The 23,876-nt window shown below is 40.4% G+C and overlaps 1 protein-coding gene and 2 long non-coding RNA genes across 3 annotated transcripts in view; 1 reads left to right on the forward strand and 2 right to left on the reverse strand.

Moving 5' to 3' along the window:
- Positions 1-15,662, forward strand: part of LOC111247745 (protein turtle homolog B-like) — a 42,126-nt gene extending 26,464 nt beyond the window's left edge. Inside the window, exons 4-14 of the mRNA XM_022799045.2 lie at positions 3,577-3,762; positions 4,380-4,490; positions 4,699-4,944; positions 7,506-7,826; positions 8,746-9,036; positions 10,085-10,264; positions 10,608-10,733; positions 11,514-11,732; positions 13,434-13,589; positions 13,905-13,995; positions 14,521-15,662. Of these exons, the coding sequence (XP_022654780.1) occupies positions 3,577-3,762; positions 4,380-4,490; positions 4,699-4,944; positions 7,506-7,826; positions 8,746-9,036; positions 10,085-10,264; positions 10,608-10,733; positions 11,514-11,732; positions 13,434-13,589; positions 13,905-13,995; positions 14,521-14,524 (1,931 nt within the window). The 3' untranslated portion in view covers positions 14,525-15,662. The remainder of the gene's footprint in view (positions 1-3,576; positions 3,763-4,379; positions 4,491-4,698; positions 4,945-7,505; positions 7,827-8,745; positions 9,037-10,084; positions 10,265-10,607; positions 10,734-11,513; positions 11,733-13,433; positions 13,590-13,904; positions 13,996-14,520) is intronic.
- Positions 734-7,525, reverse strand: LOC147756404 (uncharacterized). The gene is made up of 4 exons (XR_015323766.1): positions 7,424-7,525; positions 4,370-6,956; positions 2,192-2,243; positions 734-1,771 (listed from the first exon to the last, which is right to left on the reverse strand). It is a non-coding gene; the product is annotated as an uncharacterized LOC147756404 (long non-coding RNA).
- Positions 10,468-22,308, reverse strand: LOC147756405 (uncharacterized). The gene is made up of 2 exons (XR_015323765.1): positions 22,012-22,308; positions 10,468-10,908 (listed from the first exon to the last, which is right to left on the reverse strand). It is a non-coding gene; the product is annotated as an uncharacterized LOC147756405 (long non-coding RNA).
- Between the last annotated feature and the right edge of the window lie 1,568 nt (positions 22,309-23,876).

Consider the following 23,876-nt stretch of genomic DNA (forward strand, 5'->3'; position numbering starts at 1 on the left):
ATTGCCTTTTTCGCTGGTTCTTATGGACAGTATACCGTCTGCATCCGCTAGAGTGTACGCAGGTTGCCAACTTAAAAGCCAACAAATTTTAGCGATTTTTAATACCTGTTGTATTCGATAATGCCCACCCACCGTCTAATTATACCGAACGGCGCGTCTATGTTGAGAATTTGTTCTATCATTTCTTTCCAAAGATCTATCTAGCTAAAATAAATACTTTTTTCCGGTATGTACTAGAAGCGCCACTCATGTTCATTAAATATAGCCATACTGTACTACAATTACGGCCTTAATTCGAAACCTAAGTTACTAAGCGGTCATTTTTATAATATTCTTTCTTTAACCACCAAATAATCTTTAATAGTATTTGACCGTCAAGCGATATTTGTAGGCGTAAGCTCGCTAAGGAGTCGCTGAAGTGCAAGCCTATAAAAAATCTAGCAAACCTTAATTTTGAACTGATACCAAGCTAGACGTTTCAAAAATACAAAAGCTTATAACAGTAAAAAGTTCAATATAGAAATACAAAAAGTCTCAGAAATACATTGATTTTCTCTTTTTTTTTTTTTTAGAACGATCACTAATTTCTGCATGAAGTACCTAGGTGTATCAAAGATAGCTTTTTGGGCCTTTGAAATCTGAACCCAAGGTGCATAGAAACGCTAATTGTGCAATTTTTAGGAGGCACGACCCAGATTTCCGTTATCGTAGCGCGCCGATTAAGAGATCGATTGAAAAAGAAAAACTATAGGCGGTCCATAGTTTTCTTCATTTTTTTTTCATAGGCTGTCATTACAGCTATATATGTGCAAATGATATAAGCAAACTATGATTGTCCTTAGTCATTATAGATTAATGGCGTCATCACACTGATTAAATGCGAACCCATAGACACAGTTCATAAGTAGCGTAAAGGCTTTTTGCTGGCGGTGACGTAGTTAGACATATATGATCGTTCAGTTAATTTCGGGCAAATGCTGCCGTAGTGGACATGCGGTAATCTGTTATTCTTGGCAGTAGAACAACCAATTCTTCAGGGGCGCCGACCCCTTACTGAAGTAATAAGCTCTTCAGGGGGTTCAACAGTATCTAAAACGTGTTTGCGATTGCAGAAGAAGCATAGGTAGGTTCCAGCACAACACTATGGAAAACTCACGACAGGTAAAAAGGTGCAAACGTGAAGCTAATCGATGCAGTCCAAAAGTTTGTTTCTGACGATTATTTAGTTTCGACTAGGTCGTTAGCGGAAAAAGTAATATGAACATGATTACTATATGAGGGGTTATTCACGAAGATCTCAGGCGGAAATAGAAGTCAAATATACGCCAACAAAGCCAAGAGATCTGTTCGGTGTAGCTTGCTCCTCACTTATCTTCAAGGTGGAACAACACGATTCTTCTTTGACGTAAAAAGCTTCTTTATACTTCATGTAAAAACCAACCTCAGAGGCAATCGCTGGTCTATTCATAATTCCAAGGATGCGCCCATCATGGCTAAAAGCAATTTTCCAGACAGTGTCTATGCTTTGCATTGTGCAGAGCAAATGAGACGTTGTAGCATGATATTTCTGTCAGAAAAGCGACCAAAGAAGCTATCTACGTGTCCTAAAAGCCATGGATAGTTAAAGTGTCTAAGGTAAAGCCTTGACTCTTGACAACCAGGTAGTGCAGTGTTTACTGCTAGCGTATGTTCTAAGATGAGCACACATAATTGCCGAGTAGCCGGATTTGAAGTACAGAGTGCGATCGGGTAAGGATCCAACTAACCTCATCTGCAAGGGAACATTCGAAACAAGCCTGTAAGCGATATAGGCCCTAAATTGAAGTTGACCTCACAAGCAATATAGCCTACAATGAATAAAACTGATGATCCCGAATGACGCTTCTACCAAATGGGACATATCTGTTTTTATCTAAATACGAATCTTGGAGCTACGTCCTAATTTAGAAGGGTCATCCTCTGTTTATTTTCGATCCTGAAATGATTGAATGAATGCGGGACAATTATAAGTTTATGAGCAATACCGTGAAATCTGCGTTGGGTTGGGTCAGCTTGTGTTCGATGAGAAGTTCGTTAACCTATCGATTTTCTAGTTTCATTTTTTGTGAACCCTACAAACAGGTATGCTTATTCTTTCTTCATGCGATTAGCTACCCGAATGTAATATTAATAGAAGTACAAATAACAGTACCATATTAAGAAGCCATGGGTACATTGTCCGCGACACGTTTGAGAGTCACATACTGAAAGCAATCGATAAATTTATAGTTAGGTTAACCATAGGATAGCTGCAAAAGCGGAAACCTTCACTTTTTCCCGAAATGAACATGGCTTTCACTTAGTATCTAGACAAAGCAGCATTTAGGAGCCTGATCTCTGGTTTATGGTGGAATAAGGAAATATGTACGAGCACATCCTATTCTAGATATGTACAACTAAACTTTCTATTGCCATTGCCTTTTTTTAACATGCACCGAATATGCTATTTAATTCAGCAATGAGCACTATGTAATAATAACAACTGTGACCTAGTATCCTTTTACGAGCATCGTGGTCAGTGTTGTTTACTCGTACTAGATACACTTTGTTTAGCAGTATTTATTTATTACATTGCAACTTACTGCTTTCAGAAATGGGTTTATCATAAGAATTCACTGATGTGACAATTTTTGTATTACTGCACGCATACCAAAGGCTCTATGCGGGCAGTGCGACGGCAGGTAAATAAAAGTTAGGACAGGCCGGATACTTATGCTAGTAAGTCTTAGCTAACCCTACTGGCCCTGTGAGCTAAATCCCAGCTGTACAGAGGATGCGGGCTCGTATTTAAGTTGCTATGAAGTTTTCGACATTTATAGCAAGACAGGCCGTCACTCAGTTGAATATGTCAGCGGAACGGTAATAACTATTTTTCTATATACATTACAGAGCCATTAAAGTATGTTTAAATTACGTTAGTGTAACTAGAAATGCCTGACTTGAAGTAAACGAAAGCATTTGATGGAACACCACCGCGCGTTTTGTGATGCTTGTTTTGAACGAAGTGGTCGCCAGAATTTCACAGTAAAGATTTATTTTTGAATATCGCACTCGGTTGTTGGGTCGCATATCCTAACCAGAGATTCATTGATATATATACATTAATCAGTTTCGTGACAGGCTATACCCGTACTTATCTAGCAGCATTGACAATGCATCTCTAATATCGCACCATAAACATGCAGACCGTCCTTTGCCATCTAGCAGGCTTTTATGGCAGGTTCCGGATCGAAGAAATGCAGCAATTGTGATTAGGGTACAGCACTGTATTCCCTAGCATGGCCACTACTGTGACAACGGGCCACGTTCCTTTGCGCGTCCATTGCAAATTAAAGGTTTTTATGGTTAAACTACTCACATAGACAATAGCGCTCAAAACAGAACATTAGATGACCAACCAGCGAATTCCAAACAGCGTCATATGTGCTTGACCAATATCTTAGCATGGCCGAGCCTTCAATGACAATAGAATCCTGTTTTATGTCAATATCACGCTAATTAAAGTTTATTATTAAATTTCTATTTATCTAATCTCAGGAATCTGGAACGGGCATCATGACATTAGCGTAGCGTGGGCCGGCCGAGCGGTCTTCTCGGTCCTGTCGGATCCCGCACGTCTCGAACTCTCGAAGCTCGCGCCAGCTGACTCGGGAACGTACGTTTGCTTTGTGGAATTCCATCGAGGCGATCACAAGAACACGACGTCGCGGATTATTGTTGGATGTAAATATCCCATTTACATTTCGAAGATTTTTTTGTACGATATTTGAAACGTGCTTGTTTGTTTGCCATAACTCACTTTGGTACCGATACACCGCGTGTTCTCGCTTCTGTCGAGCAGTCTGCCTTGCCCTCTAAACGTAGCTTGAACAGCCTAAACTACTAGCGGATTAATGTACTATTTGAAATAGTTTACCCTTTGAGCTATTTAACGGTATTAGTAAATGGTCATGTGGTGGTACGGCATTCTCATCTGATCAATAAAAAAGCCGAAGGAAAACCTTGAAAAGGTTTAGACAAGGTTGTATTAAAAACAGAAGAGACCTAAAAAACAGAGAGAGATTTTTTCTTACAGAACGGATAAGGTTAGCCTAGGCTATCAGGCGATCAAATCAAATAATCTCTCTTGAGAATCGCGAGTCTGCAGCTAGCACTACCTTAGTTATGAGTCCTTCATTTGGCGTTTTAACTAAAATCCTTATGCTATTCGACGCTGGCCTTAAAGGTTTGTTTCTGTAGCTGTAAAGTGCCCTTCTAGGCGTAAAGGCGTATGTGAGCCAAGCTACAATTTTGATATGCCGTTCATAATTTAGATTCATTACTTTCGTACCTGTTTCCAGTGCCGCCTTCGGTGCCAATGATCCGCACAGTGGAGGGAGCTGTAATCCGTGACAAAGTCGGGCCGTTGCGAGAAGGGGCTAACCTTACTCTTGTCTGCACTGTCGAAAAAGGTTCGTTAGCCATTAGCACCTTAGGGTTATGCGAGTCGTCGCGCATTGTAGCTCCTTAGTGTGGGGCGTTGATTAGAAATGCCGGAACTGGAATCGTATCCCTTCCTGCCTCCCTACACATAAACACTGTACAAATAGAGCATCATGACTGCAGAAGGTACAAATAGACGTATTATATTTTGATTAAAAAACGTTATTACTTCTGCAGGAAGTCCGCCACCAACGGTACTATGGAAGAAGAACGGGCAGCTAATCTCATCTGACAAGTATTCGACAAACAGCTCATTTCCCGGCGATAATGATGAGGGCGCCTTGAGTATACTTCACTATGGTCCTGTTTGTCGACGAGATCTTCTCCATACATTTACCTGTGAAGCGGACAACGTGCTTATGCAGACGCCCAATATGCTTAAGCAACAAAAACGCTCGGTTTCTGTAGTGCTTGATCTTACGCGTAGGTATTATTATTATTGATGTCTTAATAGCGTAAATTCTGTGCTACTCTAATATAAACGATGAATGACTGAAGCGCCCAAATTCAAGTACACGGTATTCTTTATGAACTATCAAGGTTTCGTTTCTGCATTTGCAAACATTAGGACCAGCTGGCTAGCGTATCAGATTTGTTTAGGTGTGACCTGGAGTTCGTACTAAGAAACTCGATTTACTCTCTAGCTTATAAGATCTCGGATCACAGCTCCTTCTTGTTAGATTTCACTTACTTTTAATGTCCACTTATTTTCATGAAAAGTTATAAACGTCCGCAAAGGTATGTCGTCTTCAACCATTTGGCCAAGGGTTGGCCATTGAAGTAAACGTATGTTCTAACCCCATTCGTGAGGCATAGCACTTATTATATTGAAAAAATCAGCGTTATGTCCTGTTGCTGAAAACGACATCATCCTATGCAACTCTATCTAACATATCATGGTGTAAAGGAGACGCTCCTTTGACTAGAGACGAAGTCCTCTTTTCCAGGATACGCCCAAGGTAGGTAAAAAGACAAAGTAGATTTACAGCCTGGAAATACAGTTTCGACTTTTTCCCATCCATATTTCAACTCCAAACTTTCTGCCTAGCTCCGATGCCACTCCTGCACTAGCACTGAAGGAGATGGCTCTTAACCGTTTGATATTTTAGAAAATTCTAATATAAATAATAACCTATGGTTTCTCGAGGATATGACGTTATCAGATTCGCCTGTCGTATGGTGACTACCGGAATGATTAGGTACACCATTTTCCATGGTGAAATTAAACTTGCCAGCCCGATCGAGAATGTCAGACATATTATCTGATACTTTCAATTGCTATATAAATGCAATACTTATTTGCGTACATAATGCGATGTCTGTGACCTGCATATTATACTCCTTTCTATGATATAGTAATATTCAAAGCAGGTCCTAACGGATCCAACCGTAACTGTTGCAGGCGGCGTAAATGTTCGTCGCTGTCATTAGCGCGTTTAGTTACGTTATTATGGTCCCTAGTGCATATACCAGCTCTAATAAGATTTTTGTAATCGCGACTCCTTCGGGACGAAGCGAAGAACGAACATGTTTAGGAACCAGCAGAAGGCGCGGGATGCTAATAGGCGTTGAAGAGCTTTGGGTTGCTAGCTAGCCCCTGCATTAGCAACACTGTCAGCTGTCCTGAGGCCGCTATCCGTATCAGCGTTGCCTTTGACGGGTTTGTTCTTTGTCAAGCTTCCCTCGCTCGCTTTCGGTCGCCGTTATTTTTTTTATTGACGCTGTTGTGATTATGGTAGTTACTGTGATTTTTATCTTCGTCGGCCGGTGCTGGACGCCGCTTGCTACCGCAATCGACAACCTTCTTGTTATTTACTAGAAACGTTCTTCACTACACATACGCAAAAATTCGCTTTAATGGTAGATAGTTTGAAGCATATAACTGGTTATTTAACTATATACGTACTAACGAATTTTCCTATACAAAGCTGGTTATTTATTCTCTCAGCTTGTCAACCGCGTCATCCACCCCATGCAGCCTATTTTACATGCAGCATACGTGACTTTACCGTATAGTCGACGAACACGACGACTATTCACGCCTACGTAAACCCTTTAAGTTAGTGCACCAAGCCCTTCCTGTATAAAATACATGTTTATGTGCGTTTACCCTACTTCAGCAAGGAAAAGCTAAATATGATTGTGCACTTTTTTCCATGTTAAGAACTGTTGTCGTTGCGGTGACTTGTGCGGCGAGATAGTAAAGCCACTTGGGGGGGTCATCGCTTGTCGTTTTCTCGCCTCACCCCCAAACGTTTCGGACTTTGTTTCACCTTGAGAAGAAAGACAGACGATGAGGCAAGCGGGGTACGCAAACGAAACTTGCAAGCGACAACAGTAAATACAGCGGCGGCGATAGCTTCCCTCAAGCAGCAACAGCAGTGCTTCCGGAACGGCTATACCAAAGAACAGTGAACGCGCGAACACATATGTACCTGCAGAAATATGTAAAACACATTGGTCAAAAGTTTTACATGGCAGCCGAATAAACCTATCTAAGCAAATTGAGGAAACATAATTTCACTATGTGGAGGGAAGTTAATGTGATTTGTTTAAAAAGTGTTCAAACTCTGAAAGACACATTTAACTAAGTTTCCTATTCAGCATTAGGCTCGCCACATGGACGTCTTTAAATTTGTATCTTAATATCGATACTTGTTAAATTTTTCATGCTACGTATCTGTTACTATAACGTACTATTACTTCACAGTTTCGTTGAGCATAAGCCTATTACCAGATGAACCTCATGGTTATCGTTCTCCTTTTGCGGAACCCATTTTAATATTATGATCCATTACAGGAGAAAGCATTTAAGCAAACTGAATCAAATAGTAATTGGGTAGAGAGTAAGTTGTCTCGTGCAGTTCTTCGATCAGAAAGTGTTCATCGACCATATTCTTACATGTGTACGTTCTTCTTCTTTTTTTTTTTTTTTTTTTTGTTGTCCCTGTCGTTTGTATATGTTTTCTCCTGTTATCTGACAGTTTCGCCTCTCATGGTGACAATTGAGACCGCGCTGGATCCATTGAATGCGGACACTTCCGCTGAATTTCGCTGTCGCGTGACAGGTTCCCGACCAGCGCCTTCACTCCACTGGGAGCTGTCGGGCTGGAACGCTTCACGGCTAGATTCGTTCGCTTTTGTAGAGGGCAGCGATAGCGGAGGGGGTGACGGAAATTCGACAAGTTCAGTGTTAGTTCTTCCACTCAGAGCAGAAGACAATTTTAAGAATCTTACCTGTATTGCCGAAAACCCACTCATAGAAAATAGGACATGGTCGCATGTCCTCGAGCTTTCCATTCATCGTGAGTACTGTTCCTTTATACTTAAACATTGTCAATGTGCTACATATTAGAGTGTAGCGATTTTTATAGGACCGAATCGCTTTGTACCATCGTTTTTTTAACAATAACATAATAAAGGACAACGGACTAAGTCTGAGTGAATTGCAGTTCGGTCTAGTAAATTTGTCACAGAGTTTTCCGTATTCGTACGGTTTAGTTTGACAGACTAGGGCATCCTCTCTATTGTGCCTCCAATTTAATGCATTTTGAAAACAGCCAACGAGTCATAACTTCAACATCTAAATTTTAAAAGTTTAAATTCATGGGAGCTGAGTACATATAGTGCGCCACAAACTTAAAACACTGTCTTTTATTACTAACGGAACTATAAACATCATCAGTAGTATGGAAGGTAGGAAGTAGTACATCAGGAAGTATCACGCATGCACACGTCCGAGATAAATCTCAAAGAGCAGACAGAGATGCCGTAATACTTTATGGCGTAGCTATGGTGAATATTTTCAAGGCTCTTTAGAAAACAAATGTTGTTATTTACGTTGGATTTGCGGGACGATAGCTGGCTAACTAATACAGATTAGGTCAATTTGAAAATACCGAATACGTGAGTACATCAAACGAAGCACACTGAATTCCCTGCAAGGCTATAGATCGACTGGCCAGTTACCATACCCTATAAGCTTTTTACTTTAAATACATGTCAGATTACTACATACAAAGGTAGTGCTTGTCTTGACTGCCGGACGCCGAAGTTAAACTTCGCTCACACACTGTTTGAAGAGCCCTTAGAGCGTCGAATTCGATCGAATAGCCTACGAGCATCAGTCTGGTTAGCGGTTCACAGACACTGCATTGTCTAAGTTTGACGTATCCAGCCCTGAAATCTTGCCAATTACTATTATCTTTTTTGTGGCCTGTGAAGATCTCCCTGTGGTGAGGCTGTCACTTGGGAACAGATTATCAGAAAGCCATATCGTAGAGGGCAGCGACGTGTACTTCGAATGTTCCGTTCAATCACATCCACCTGCCAGTGAAGTGTTCTGGTCGGTGGACGGACGGGAATTACGGAGCAATGCATCGGCTGGCGTTGTCGCTGACGAGAGCTTTCTTGTCCTTCGAAATATCAGCCATCGTTTGTCGGGGCTTTATGCGTGCACCGCAATAAACCAGCGCGGGCCAGCGTCGAGCAACGTCATCAACCTGGCCGTAAAGTGTAAGTATCAATGTCATGACATCAAACAATGCGTACAGGGTCAATCGTTAACAACGGACCAACTGTATTATTGAACATTTTTATATTTAAATACAGGTTTTTCGATTTAAATAGGTTACCGCCCCAAGCCGCAGCAAAGCTAGTAATGTGTACTGAAAAAGAACAGATTGTCCAGATGGGCGCACAGGGTCTCTCTCTCTCTCTCGCTCTGCCTTTATAAAATGCACTTCTTCTACACCCTGTGACGTGTACGCGGTACACTGCAGAGTACACAACTTATTGTTGTTGGTCGGAAATGCCGCTCGCTGTACCATAATAATTACCATATCATCATTCAACAACCTCGCTATTCGGATGAAGAATTTCATCGAACTTAGTGAAGCTATTTTCCTACCATCAACAACGTATGTATCGAAGAACATTTTGCTCTACATAATAATAATTAGTTTACATAACGTTTCAGGACTTATTCAGCTTTAGAAAGATGGAAATCATCTTTGCCCACCGGCTTTCTCAGTCAGTGGATTAATTTGTGACTGGTATTGGCGGGTCAAAACAATCATATTAAAATATTTCAAATACAGCTCAAATGCTTTAGAATTCAAAATATAGAAATAGCCAGGGCTGAAGTGTAAACTTATAATTATTATTGAAATATCAAGTTCGAAAATTGAATTTTTCTATCGACCTACCGGTCCCATGGAACGTATTTTGTTCGCAGCTTCCCCCTTCGCATTGAATGATATTTAAGCTCGTGAAAACTGCTCGTGGGCACAATAAAGCTTTTTTTTTTTTGGTCTCAGGCCCATTTCTAGATAACATCAAATAGTTTATACTAGCCCGGTTTCTAAATACAATTATCGGCATTATGCCAAAGCGCGACTCGATTATGTACAGGGTTGGCATTGCCTCTCTTCGTATGTCCCTAACGATCAGATTTGATGATTCAGCCAACCCCATTTATGTTTTCTATCACTAACTCAACACTATCACATCTATGTCTAATCATAATCGTCGATGTTGTGTGGGTCTGGTGTGCGTTACATAGACGCCCCGCGGTGCGTAAGCAGTCAGCCTTCAGCGCTCGTGTATACTTCATTGGAGCGCGCAATAGAAGTGGTCTGCGATGTGGACGCGTTTCCTGCTGCTGAACTCAATTTCCAATGGATGGTTCGAAATACCTCTACAATGCAGCAGCCCCGAACGCTCAACGATTTTGTTATTAACGGTGATGTCCATACAGGCGTCAACTAACTCAATAACTAGCTAAATAAAACTACCCGCCAGTTTGTCTTTCAGAATCTCGCTTACATATAACAATACTCTCAATATAGTAACCATTATTTTGATTCGACGATAAGACGAAGATTATCCCGAATGTGTTATTATTTCAAAGCTTTATCCTCTGCATTTAAAATAATCATATGTATATATGCATAATCTTAAAACTGCATTTTTTATTTATTTATTTTAACTTATTTTTTTGCTACTGTATGTTTCTTCCGTTTGTGTATGCCTGTTGACTGTGACGATGGCGACGTATACTGGTATCTGGACCTTGCACACGAAAGGTAGCCATAGCATTCTGCAGTACCGTGCAAGGAGCTACGTGGAGCGAAGCACGATCACTTGTTGGGCAAACAATTCGATTGGGGGAATGCTTGGCGAGCCTTGTTCCTTCAATATCGAGCCTAAAGGTATGGTAGAAGTCAGGGAGCAAATATTGTACACGCCATATTTAATGCTCCTTTGCAGGCTATTCCAGAAATACGTGCAGCAGAAGCAGCAACCGTATGAGTGGCAAGTTAACGCAGTACGTTGCACTCCCGGCGCTTATCTTGTCTTGTAAGGTCCCATGAGACTCGTGTAATCCTGTCAAAGCAAACTGAAACAATTTTAAGACCTACTCATTTTTACTTTTAATAACGTAGTCCTGATAACGATGATGATAAGATAGTTGAAAAAAGTCGGGTTTTTTTCTCTGGCCGACCCTTGTCTTGGAGTGCTTCATAACTTTACAACTCAGATAATTTTGAACATTTCAATGGGATGGGGCATATAATGTGTGCGTTTGACTCTATAACCGTTCAATTCTCGCGACTCATCCACCTGCGTTGCCTTCCAGAAAACCCTTTGCATGGGTGTCCAGAATCAAACCATCGGCCTACGCTAAGCCGACTTGCAATACCAACCTTACTATCGCCTCAGCCATCACTAAAATACTCCGTAATAGTCGAAAGTAACTCAAGCGAAGGTTCTTTGGAGTTCAAAACAACTAGATACCACATCTTGGTGATATTGATAACCGTAAAAAATGTCCGATCGAGAGGGTGACTATTTTAGTACTTGTTATAAAAATTGAATTACTGTTGAATAGGCGATATTGAGGTGAAAACTGACTTAAAGCGAAGATAATTAGCGTAACTAAAGATGCTTTTTGAATGATCGCACGCTAGCATTGTTGCTTATTATTGCAGGGGTTCCACCGCCTTTGACACGGTGCATTGTGTCGAACCAGGTGGGTGCAGGTGTTCCACCATGGCAGGTGTTTTTCCACGTGCAATGCATGGACGAGCGCCGTATGGCTGAGGCAGAAGGCGAGACCTATCTGTTGCAGCTGTTCCTCGCTGAATCTCGCACGCTGCTACAAAACAAGACGAGTTCCACACCTTCCTTTCATATCAACAACATTCCCGGTTAGTTGCTAACTTGTCTATCATCCTTCTGTTTGTAATCATTTTATATCTTGCACGAAAACATACACTGTGATCAAAAACATTTTCATTTTTAAATGGCTTTTGTATAGTCTATGCGTTGAAACGATTAGAAAAGTTATAGAAATAACGTAGCCTCAACAATTGGCTTAAAATATTCAAACTCTGCCATAGGTTACGTTCAGTGTTGCACTACCACTGGTAGCGTAATGCTACTCTCAGCCGCTGTCCGTTATATAACTTCTAAGAGCCCCGAATGGTTAGATACCGACAGTAAACATGACCTCCGTTTACCTCGATTGGTAATCAAATGCAACCTATAAGTTTTCATTGACTGTCTTTTACTTTGTTCGGCTGTAGCCTTTGTAAATACAACAGCCACTATAATTGTACCATCAGCATTTTTATTGGCAAAATAAAGCATAATCGGACAGAGCCGACCTGCGAAGAATTAGCCAGCGATCCGCCCACTCAAGGACACGTTCTAGGCAAGTGAAGTCGATATGATGCACTGAGTGTTCTCTGGAGCTAAGCCAAACGCCAAACAGCACTCTCTAGATGGCAAAGGAAGAAGTTAAGAAGTTACAGAAATCTTGGCGTACTGATGAGGTGCGCGGGCGGTAATCAAGCTGGTGGTGCGCTTGTTTAAGGGAAGGTCAGCAAAATAACTAATTGTTTAGACACCTTACTATTCCCTCCCAGAATTGATGAAGGACGGAGACATTTGTCCCTTTGTTCGGACAAGAGGGCGGGGTGTTTGACGTCGGTTTCTCCCATGCTCTCCCCACAAGTTCTTTACAGGGGGCCTGAGGGCAGAGGACATCGAATAGACCTCTGAAGCAGCGGCTTGTACAATTATTAAATAATTGTATGAAATTGCATTGAAAAATTGTATGAGAAATTTACGGATATACAAGGATAGCATATAGCGTTTCTGAGAGCAAGCCAGTGGCTGTGAATGCCTGTTCAGGCTGATACGAAAGAACTAGAAAATATTTTTACCGATTGGGTTATGGCCAGACATCATTGCATAAAGTCACTGCGGAACGAAAAGGGGCGAGGCGGCATAGGATGGGTAGTTGTTGTCCCAAAAAAAGCAGTGACATTCATAGGCCTTTTTGTTCAGCCTGTTCCAGCGAAAGTCCAGGGCTCAGTCCCATACCTCTGCAGCAATGAATGACCGTCTGGTTATTTGTTCTATCCGAATAGACAAACGTCTACGAGCACAAACAAAACGCTTCTCTGGCAGCCGGAAGAGACACAGAAGTTGCGTGTTACGCTACACGGACTAGACTAGTCGGTGTTGGGACGAATACACCATCGCCACCATCCCTACTATCTGATCAGAGGTCAGACAAAGGATGCGGATGAAGGAGAAGCCCAAGTATAAGCGTGCACCGAACACGGACATGCTACCAACGACGGCCAAAAGCTACGACAGCAAGGTCATTCACTTCTTTGATCCAGACCTTATTACTTGGTAAACTGTCCCCGGTATAAGCGCGACCGTGTTAACGAGGAGGCCAGTGCCATCGGATAACGCTTCGTAGAATTACGCACGAACGGTTTCAACAGAGCGTGAACTACGATGTCTCTTCATGATTAGTCCGCATGTTGATGTTATAGGCTAGATTCGTATTGCTCAACAGAGTTTTTATTTTTTCTTTTATTATTAAACAACAGAGGGCACCGAGTGCATCGCGGAGATCTCGCCAGTTAACGAACAGGGTCGAGGTGATCCCCTACGTTTAACCATCCAAAATATCCCACCGCCCTCGAGACTGCTCACCTCGTCGACTACGAAAGTTCATCTATTCAGCGGATTATCAGCTGTAGCAGGTATGTTCGGCTTACCCAGATTGTGAGACGATAAATACAATAATAGACATGTATCAAAAAATACATACTTTACAGTGGGAACAGTATAGGCCGCTCACATTGCCGAACTCACTGCAAACTAGTCCATTTTGTACAGGTTTATCTGTTGAAAAAAGATAATTCGACGTGCTGGGATGTTTAATCTAGATTTTTTTTTTACGAAAAACATCGATGTTTCACCGCAAAGTTAAACAAAAAGAATAGATGACCAAACGTGGTTACATGGTACTTTTACGACGTGTAGCATAATATAGTAATAACGATGTCTTATTCCAGACGGCTGCCCACCAATACTCCTCTGGCTTTTGTGTGTTGGAGCTTTGCGAAGTCGAGCCATTGCGGGAATTAGATCAAGTGCTCTTGTCTGGTTTGTAGAATTTCAATATTAACAACCGGATTTACCAATCTTTCTTATAATTACATGCGATCTCTCAAACTCTTTCTAGCTTTGCGGTCAAAAAGCTCAACAGTTTACACAAATAAGGGAATCAATCGCGTTGATGTTTCATCGCTCAATACTGCATTAGATGTCCACTAACGTATTTTAATGGACGCAATAAAACCTCGAGAAAAATCTAGTTGGGTACTTATTTTATTGCCAATAAGTTCTGAACCCAGCTTGACTTCACCATGTGGTGGAACTCACTAAACGGCAACACTCAGTTGAGCTGATCACAAACCAAAAAAGATAGCTGAGAAACAATACCGTGTATTCTTGGGCAACTCGTTATGATTAAAAATGAAAAAATATTTTAAACATATGTTGAAACTGTTGTATGAACTTTCAGTGCTAACAACAAAAAGAATAAAACATACTAATAAAGAAAACGAAAGGCAGTACTTCACAATGAAGCTTACGATTATAAACTAACGAGTACGTACTGGATTTCAGGTGACTTATGTAAAGGTGACAGAGTAACTGATCATTCGAACATGTGCCTTACCGACTGTAATTGACATATGCTCATGTATAAATTAGTGTTGAACAATGAAAAAAAAAAAAGTATCGAAATGAAATGAATATTTTCCGTAGGCCATCTGAATATGCGCTAACTAGCACTGTTTTTGTTGGTACACTTTTTGCGTAAGCAGGTGTATAGGGTCAAGCGTGGATGAATAGAAATATATGAACGAAAGCACATTTCAATATGAAAACTAAGCAGGAGGCCTATACTTTCGATTAATCATCACACTAGTCATCACCGAAGTACGCCACCAGAGGGCCCCCTAGGAAAGCAGGTTTTCAGGCAAACAAGGACCGAACAAAACCAACAAATGATATGTTTCAAACTTTTACCTTATTTTATCAATCCATATATATATATATATATATACTAGAGTATGCATAGGATCGAAACAGTCTCTATTCCGAAGAAGTATGTTTATTCCAACTTAAGTTGTGGTGATCGCAGAGTGTACCAAATCGGAAAACAAAATAAGTCAGCGTTGAAAGAGTAATAAATTAAATGTCCCCACCGTTTTCTGTTAGCATTCTATCTATGAAGGATCAACCCAACGAACAAATATAATGATAATGATTATATTGCTATACAAGACAAAATGAACTTCGCAGATAAAGCGTGACGGTCTAATATGTAATAGATCATAGTAATACACTGATAATAAGGCACAAGTGTGGCATAGGTTACTGTAGAGAAAACGAATCGGATGAGGAGGGATACGTAAGAACTGTACTTAAAATAGGGCATAAAATATAATGTAGGATCCGCAATGGCGATCGAACATAGGAGGAGACAAAACAAAGCGGAGATGGTAGCATACGTGAGCGTCTACAAAGTAGTGATAAGGTAGGGAAAAGCAGGAGGAACGTGTTATTAGAAGCGCGATTGTAAATGGCTGAGTTGGCTAGAGCGAAGGACGACGGAAGTCATTTATGAATATAAAGAGAGTGATACCAAAAAAAAAAAATAGAACAAACCTTTAAGCCTAATAGGTTGAGGATGTCGAAAATGCATATAGGGAAACGCAGATTGCGCAAGAATAAAAAAAATACATCTTGTTAACATAACAACAGTTCGTTAAGTGTGCATTTATTTCTAGATGCGCTATAATAAGGAAAGGAGCGAATCGATATTAACCTGAAGATAGGTAAGCGTTTTGGCTGCTGGTTTCGTGATCGGTAACAGAAATACTGATCATAAAATCCATCAGTTACTTCAGAGTAAGCTAATAACATACATATAAATGAAATCAAACGGCCCATTATGTTGTTGAGTCAGTGCTTAGGATATCGCTTGAGAGACAAAATTAGTCATTATCCCCATCGCAATCTTCGCTAGAGTTCTGTTTCGTCGCCTCACAGCGAATGGTTTACGCTTTGGTTCATTCGTATCTGGTTCTTAAAAGATACGACCGAGTCTTATATAAGCCATTTAGGAAGATTTATGTTAACTAGAAGATCGAAAGGATTCCATCTTCTAACACAGACAATGATTAATTGTTTTTAGATCTAGATTCGAAGATCAATACTTACAAATTCAGATTTCTAGTTCAGTCGGTAACTGGGTGATTTGTCGAAGTGAAGATTCTACAAAGAATAGTTTATTTCGGGCCTTCCGACGAAACCATTTCAAGACTGTTATGAGCTTCTCTTCAAATTCACTGCTGTCCTTATATGTATCCACAGAGGAGATAAAAAAACATATTAGAATTCACCTTGACAATAAATGGAATACATTTTAAAAACATCTCCGTATAAAGTAGATACTTAAACGAGATAAAGCCAACAGCAAAAGTGCTGTTAGAAAAAGTTACATCGATACAGACGGGCTGATTTCTTATGTTCGAATTTTTTCTGGAGTATGGAAGCCGTATGGGGGAATGATACACTGGGCAGCCCTTCGGCTATATTCGAGAATTAGGTAAGATCTTTATAAAGGCCTCATCCGACTTCGCCATTTCTGCCCGAGAAATCAGTTGTCTCAAAAATACGAAACAACTGAAATATTTGGTTATCATGGCCGTGTTGAGCACTGAAGCCCGCGTAGACTATAGCTGTCCTTGATCTTGAAGAAATTTGTTTAATATTTCAATTGTCCCTTGCGTAAATGTATATTTTCATTATATAAGCTGCATAATGATGTGAAGAAAATGAACAAGACTATGAATAAACCTGTCCGCATCTAATCGGAAGAACGAAGATTTATTACAAGGCCAAATAAAAAAAAAAAAAAAAGATTTAGAAGGTGCGATTTTTCTTGAATCAAAGCTCTTTGGCAGAGTCAATCTGAAACGAGAAAGCAATATAGGATGGGCGGCAGCCTCTCTTTACGCTAGGTATTATTCCTAAGCACGGTTCTAAATTCTAAGACACTCAGAATTTACGCACCAGCACCTAATGGTCGATTCTGTTCTAACGATAAGTGACATAAATCTGCATTCATAGACTTCATTTTGGTTAATGGGTGTATGTTTCTCGTAATGGCATGTCCTTTAGATACAGTAAGATGTAAGGGAAACCAATCCATCAGATTCATGAAATGGCGTACACATTAGGTAGTACGCGTGGAGAAGGCTGTTTTTTGTAAACGAGGCGCTCTCTACGAAGGGTGAGAGACTCTAAAAAAAGGTGCATTCGCAGACACCCATTGTGTCTGCGCCCCGACCCGCGGAAAACAATAACCCAATGAAAAGACGCTCACGTGTGGCGTAATCACGCGACGTTTTTAGCACTGCAACGATACTTCTTCGCAAGTAACAGGCATGAGCTTCATAATTTGAATAACAAACAGTGCCTAGGGTGCCTCCTAAGGAGAAAAATGCTGGACTTAGCTTTCGAATACACCAACGGATTTCTATCTAACCCCTTTATCGTAGCGCAGCTACGATGCCAATAACAAAGGAATTTACTATTCGATAAATATTCATTTCAAAATGGCCTCTGGGCGGCACTCGGGGCGGCAACAGAGTTCATACTATTACCCCATTACCATAAGATGGTCCAAAAGCCGGACGCGTCTGGTAGTTCGTACAGACCTGAATACACCTTTCATATACCCGAAAATCACATTGAAACATATGCCTTTGTAACGCCATTCGATCTTACATCAGTCTAGAAAATCATTTAAATGGTTTTCGAATTAGATGCTAACGCGGTGACCTTTTGACAGATTTGCCTGGTGTCACGCTGAAATGGTGGTGAAAACGTGTCCGTGCGTCTCCGCTGAACCAATTACACGAATTTATTTTCAAAGTTAGATTTAACCTATTCAGACGATTTGTCGAGCTCTCTTAGCTCGACACATATATACATTTTATTTACCTTTTCAACGAATTTTGAAGGCCAACAGTGTGTGCCATGATGATGAATTAAAACTGATGGAATCGATAGGTACAGACGGAACAAAATTAAGTACGGCACCGTTCCGAAAAGGGTAATTCTGATTCACGCATTGTCAGTACTGTTGATAATGTTATTATTAGTTTCTTATTAGACCAAAGAGTTTAATTCTATATCACTTATATTAAAGTTAGCTGAGAATAACTACGAAGCTCATAATGGGCTATTGCTAGTGACTCATTTGAAGCTAAGCAAAGAATCACTGTCCACCAAGCTGGCACAATGAAACTATTATCTATTTGACGACAAGTATCCGTGATGCCCACGAACTGCAATGAATGTTACTTATATCTGCAACTGGAAGTAACGTTCGAGGTCGTCTGGCTACGTTTCCAAACTAGGCGTCTAATAACTTGCTGAACTTCACGCAGGCCAACAGCTTACGCTGTTATATTAACTGTATGAGGCATCGCTAAGTGGAAAAGATCTCGGGCCCCCAAAAATAATACTTGTATATATTTAAGCGTATATATAAAGCTGACTTCTTCGTTTCATTGAATCTTATAGTAAATGAAAAGCAAAATCGGATTTAACAGATATTGCCCATGCGCTTTAATCACTAATAGCCACCCTTCGAAACAAATGAAGTCTCCGAACATTTTTCCTACATACGGCCAGGGGCAAAATATTTATTTCCAATTTTCCAGTCCAAATTTAAATTAGCAACGGACAGTAGTATGATTACATATGCCCAAAATGCAGGAGACTACATAGCTCCACCCCTTTGTGGGGAACATAATATTAAAAATATAGTAATAAATAATATACTTTCACTTCCATCAAGCTCGGTCTGTTTCTAAAATGTTGTACTGAAAAACCGTAGTAGAAAAATAAGTTGTCTATTTGTAAGTCAGATGATGTTTCACTATATGCAACAGATAATTGCCTGCCTTGCCTGCCTGCCTGCCTTTCTAACCACTGATCTACGAAATAAATCTGAGAATCCGAATTAGACTACGTCTGTCGTAAAGATGCGGAGAGTTTGACAGTAATCACTCTCAACACTAACTTTCTTTTAGAAAAAAACATATATATACATTTGGCACTGCAGATGCAGTAGCGTGCCTCGTGACCGATTTGGAATACAGAAGACGGCACATCGAACTTTGGGCGGCCATGGGCCTTTTTCTTCTTATTCGCTCGGTCATCCTTCGGACTATTGAAGGGTGCCTTAAACCACGCTTGACAGAAGCAGACCACTGACCACATCGATTATTAGTATAGACAACTTGGCTAATGTCTCCTGCCATTGGTCAAAGTCTTATTTGTTAAGTGTCAAATGTTTAACGTAAACCGTTTAGAATATACGTTGGATCTAAGGTTTGCGTTAGGATGACTTGAAGGCCCACCTAAACGTTGAATGTCGCAGAATGAGCATATGGTTTTTATTGTAGATCGTACTAGTGTTACTATATTTCAAGGAGAGGTACGGCATAGCATAGGTTTTTCGTGAACTTGTCGTTGAAGTGTTTAACAAAATCCTTGAATAAAAACGCCGTAAATTAAAACATTGTGGGCATTTTACTGTCGCGGCCATGTTGTTGAGAACCAGTAGTTCGAAGTCGTTATCGCTTAAGCTAACACTCTGGTTGTCGTGTTTGTAAACGCTGTACAGCTCACTACTACAAATCACAGCGAGAATGTTGCAATGAATCCTGCATATCGGTATAATAACAGTCATGTCAAATCGAAAAGACCTTTTTCAACTTTAAATGGAGAATCCTTGATGATGAATTTAGAAATCGTACTCTTTTCCTTTTCAAATACATATAACATAAGAGTAAATGCAGACGAAAGTAAAATGAAGACATCAAAGCCCAACAAGCGGACAATGTCACACACACACACACACACACATCCCCATCGAACTTTTTTGGGACATTGTCTCGAGGCTATATCGTTTTCAAATCTAGCGCTAACGAATTCATAAATCGGGACGTAACCGCGAAAATATCCCAGAGACATGTGCAAACGCTACACAGAAATATCAGGGCTATAATGTGAAGGATTTTGTTTACCGATCATCGAACACAAACACAGAGTATATATAGCCGAAGGCTACATAAACGACGTATACTGTAGCATCGATTGCGTAAAAGGTAGGTAATCGAAAATTAAACCATTAACTAATCATAACATAACTAGCCTTGCGGGCCTGCACTGTTTCAGCAAAGCTGAATCCGGTACTCCGTCCAAGTAAATACGCACTTATATATATCTCTTTACCTTAATAATATCTTTACCTTTAGGCTAGAGCTCAACAATATATATCGTCGTTTATAATAATATACAGCGTAGCTGGCATTAATGTGGTAACAACTGTATTGCCAACATATGAAAGCTTGTATATTTGCATAGGTATGAGAAAAAAAGCAATCATTCGCAGCGTTTTCGCAACGGCCACTTCGGCACTACTCGGCTAAATGTTTTTCTCCCTTCAAAACGGATATAACCACTAGCCTACCCTTCCATTCCGTCAATAGGCCAAATCGACTTCGCCGACCGTTCAGGGAAAATGCTCGATACAAATAGAAAACTACTGACAGAGACTAGCGGACCTCCGTTGTCCGCGGAGTTAATAGGACAAAGTGAAAAATTATCATTGATGCTGTGCTGTTGTACGAAATTACTGTTCATTGTCTACGTTCTATTGTACTACAACAACAATATAGTTAGTTACATTGTAGAGATGTTGTTTCCTGAGCGAATAACTTTATCTTGCTTTCGCTAGATAGGGGAAGTGCACAGATTTTTTTCAAGCCTGCTTTAAATGTCGTGTAATACGTTATCACTATAGTATCGCATGGATAATTAAACGCCAACTACATCATTTATGTTGGAATCATAGTCCTTTACTCTAAGGTAACAAACTCCGTGTTTGTGAATATGTTAGCGGCTTATTTGCCACTGAGTAAAGTGAGTCTATATATTGTTCTCCTTTGTAGTTTCATGGCGGTCGCTGGTATATTTTTGTTCGTTCATGGAAATAAGACTTTTCACAAATGCTCTAATTGGTTTGCTCTTGACCAACATTCTTACATTACATATATAAGGACGGCTTTTTGAAATATCTCCGTCATTCTGTTATTATAGATGCACCTTACTATGCCGAGAAAAGCTCAATAGGTTAAATAGCCCAAGAGAGGGAGCTCTGCCGCCCATGAGCGATGAATTCGCATTTGTGGTCATTTTGTTCTATATAAAACCATGGCTTTCGAATGTTGCTTGTTTTCGTATAAGCCCTCCACGTTTCGCTTTTCCGGTTCGATATTATAGTTTACTAGGCACAGAGACGTGGGCCAAAGCGAACCGAGGCGAGCTCGACTCGCACGCGTCCCGCAACGCTGAATTCAGCTTTTTTCTGGGTTTTAAAGACCCAACCATCGCATAAATGGTAGCGTAATGGCAAACCGCTGTTGCCGCTATGTCACTCAATAAAACAAAACGTTATGTGGATTATACAGAATATACGCGCAACGGTTTTAACTTTGTTACGTTTATTCGGAAGAATGAGCCTTGTCTAGACGTAGGAATGGTCCCATCTTCCAGCGAATTATATAGGTAAGAGAATGTCATCCTTAGAACGAAGCCTGAGTAAACAACTGGCTTCAAACGTGTACTCCAACATCCAGTTTCAACCCACCGCAAACAGAAGCACTCTTTTCGCTTATATCAGACAGGAGTTCACCTGCATTAATATTATAAGCATAGGTAGTTCCCAGAAATTTCGAAACGCATAGAGCATTCACCGTTGTCCCTGCAACTTACATCGTACATTAAGCTGATCTTCATGATGCTAGCTAGCTTAGAAACTAGATAATAATATACATTATCATACTTATAGCATTATCATGGTTTATATAAACTATGACAGGTTTTCTGATAAATTCATTAGAAATTGGTCTGCCTACTCGTTGGGTGGATTAAGCCACTCATAGTTACCACAAAACGGTGTGCCCGTTCTTTCAAATGTCATTGCCTGCCAACGGTTGCGGTTACGTTAATGTTCAAATAATTACTCACCATTTGTCACCGTCAAAGGGAGCAGCTAAAACAAAGAAAATTACTCAAAATAGAAAATTATAGCGAAGCAAGCGATATTTTTTGGCTGATCGAACACATCCGATCGTATCGTTTGTCAAGTGATGGCCCCATTAAAAACATCAAGCTCATAGCTTGAAGATGGACGTGTGTAATCAACCGCCAAAATCAGAGTGTAAAACAATGTCGCTACATGCAACACAGTTGCTTCTTTCAAGAGATGTTGATTTGAAAAGCGCACGTCTTGCAGCACTGTCGGGTAAGATGGTGGCTGTTTCTACCCTGTTAAATTGTTGGGCGGTTCTTTAGAGCGCCCCCTGGGGACGTTTCGATCACTGTCAAGGTAGTACCGAACAAACGGGCCGACAGTAACGGCCAGAAAGCACAGCTGACCGCTGTGTTTGTGGTCGCTAAAGGTGTGCCGTAATGCGTTTATTAGCGAGTTCAAATACGAAAAATAAATGATAGTCGATCGACGTGGTCGTGACCGTTAGCAACTGCTTGTTTTCAATTAGTATTTTATTACAGGCATGTATTAGGCCATTTGGCAAGTTTTCTTTTTGACCGATAATCAAGTTTTACTCTACAGTTGTCACCGCTGTGTTGGAAATTTATTTCGCCTACAATGGTGATCCTACAGGCTTTAGTAATCTCCTTTCAAAGATGGTTCAAAGACAATTATCATTGACATTCTGCGGAATGTCGGAGTCGAACTGCGTCCTTTAGGCTCAAAATGGCGTGTCTGAGTAAGCTTTTAAACATAGAGCCTTTTTCGCACATACTACAACAAAGGGTAGATAACGAACGGTGTATGAGTCGTTTCGACATCTCTTACTCCACGCAAGAAGAATAATAGGTATTGGAAATGCTGTTTTCTTGTTAGCAAATATGGGCTTTAAGGCCAAAGCAAAATTATGTGATTAAGAAAAATGGTCGCAACGGTTGCGAGAAATAAGTAACGCGAAGCAATAAGCGAAATCCGGTACTACCTTCCGGACAGTATAATATATCTCTTGACTGAAGACTTTACCGCATTGTCTAAAATCGACGTAAAACAGGAACTGTAGTGCAGCTCCCGAATTATCCATGCTAGTTAGATCACGCAATACATAACATCCGTAGTACTCATTCTTGAACTTTGATGTAGGAAGATATAGGCTGCTTTTTAGAGTAATATTTACACCTAAATGGTTTATATTGATAAGCTAAGTTTTTTAAGCTGAGTTTTTTAAACTCTCTACCTCCTTGTATTTGTGGTCTGAATTCGTTCCGAAGCAGCCTGTACATTTATAAAACTGCCACGATTACGCCAAAGATTCACGTTACTGTACTGAAGCTACGTTGCGAATATGGTATAAAATTCACTTCATCCTATAACACAGTCGGTCAATCAGTCCAAACATTCACCTCCTAGCACCTTCCAGCGAAAGTATTGATCCAATATAGTGTATTAAGTTTAACTTATTTTCGCTGTGCTTATAACATACTTACGTACATTACTCGGCCAAAGTGGATGCTGAGTCTATGCTTTCAATGTTAAACAGACGTCGCTGCTTCTGTTCGAGAGCCCACTAAGTAACCCTCATTATTTCCTCTTACCAACAGCGCAGTCTTGCTTGTTTTTCGAAACATTCCGGTGTATTTCGAAAGGAAGACTTTTTTTTTTTGTTCATTTTTTTTGCTGCTCTCTATAACTAGGCGACTGAAAAGGACCGAGTCGAAGATGTATAGAAAAAGACGTACGAATGGATAATATAGCAGGAAGCTAACTCCAATCGCAGTCTTGTAGATTCTCTCAATAAGATTGCTCTCGTGCTACTTCTGCTGCCTTCTTTTGTTGTTGGTGT

Source organism: Varroa destructor, unplaced genomic scaffold (assembly GCF_002443255.2).
Source record: "Varroa destructor unplaced genomic scaffold, Vdes_3.0 BEIS01000003.1, whole genome shotgun sequence".
Taxonomy (NCBI): Eukaryota; Metazoa; Arthropoda; class Arachnida; order Mesostigmata; family Varroidae; genus Varroa; species Varroa destructor.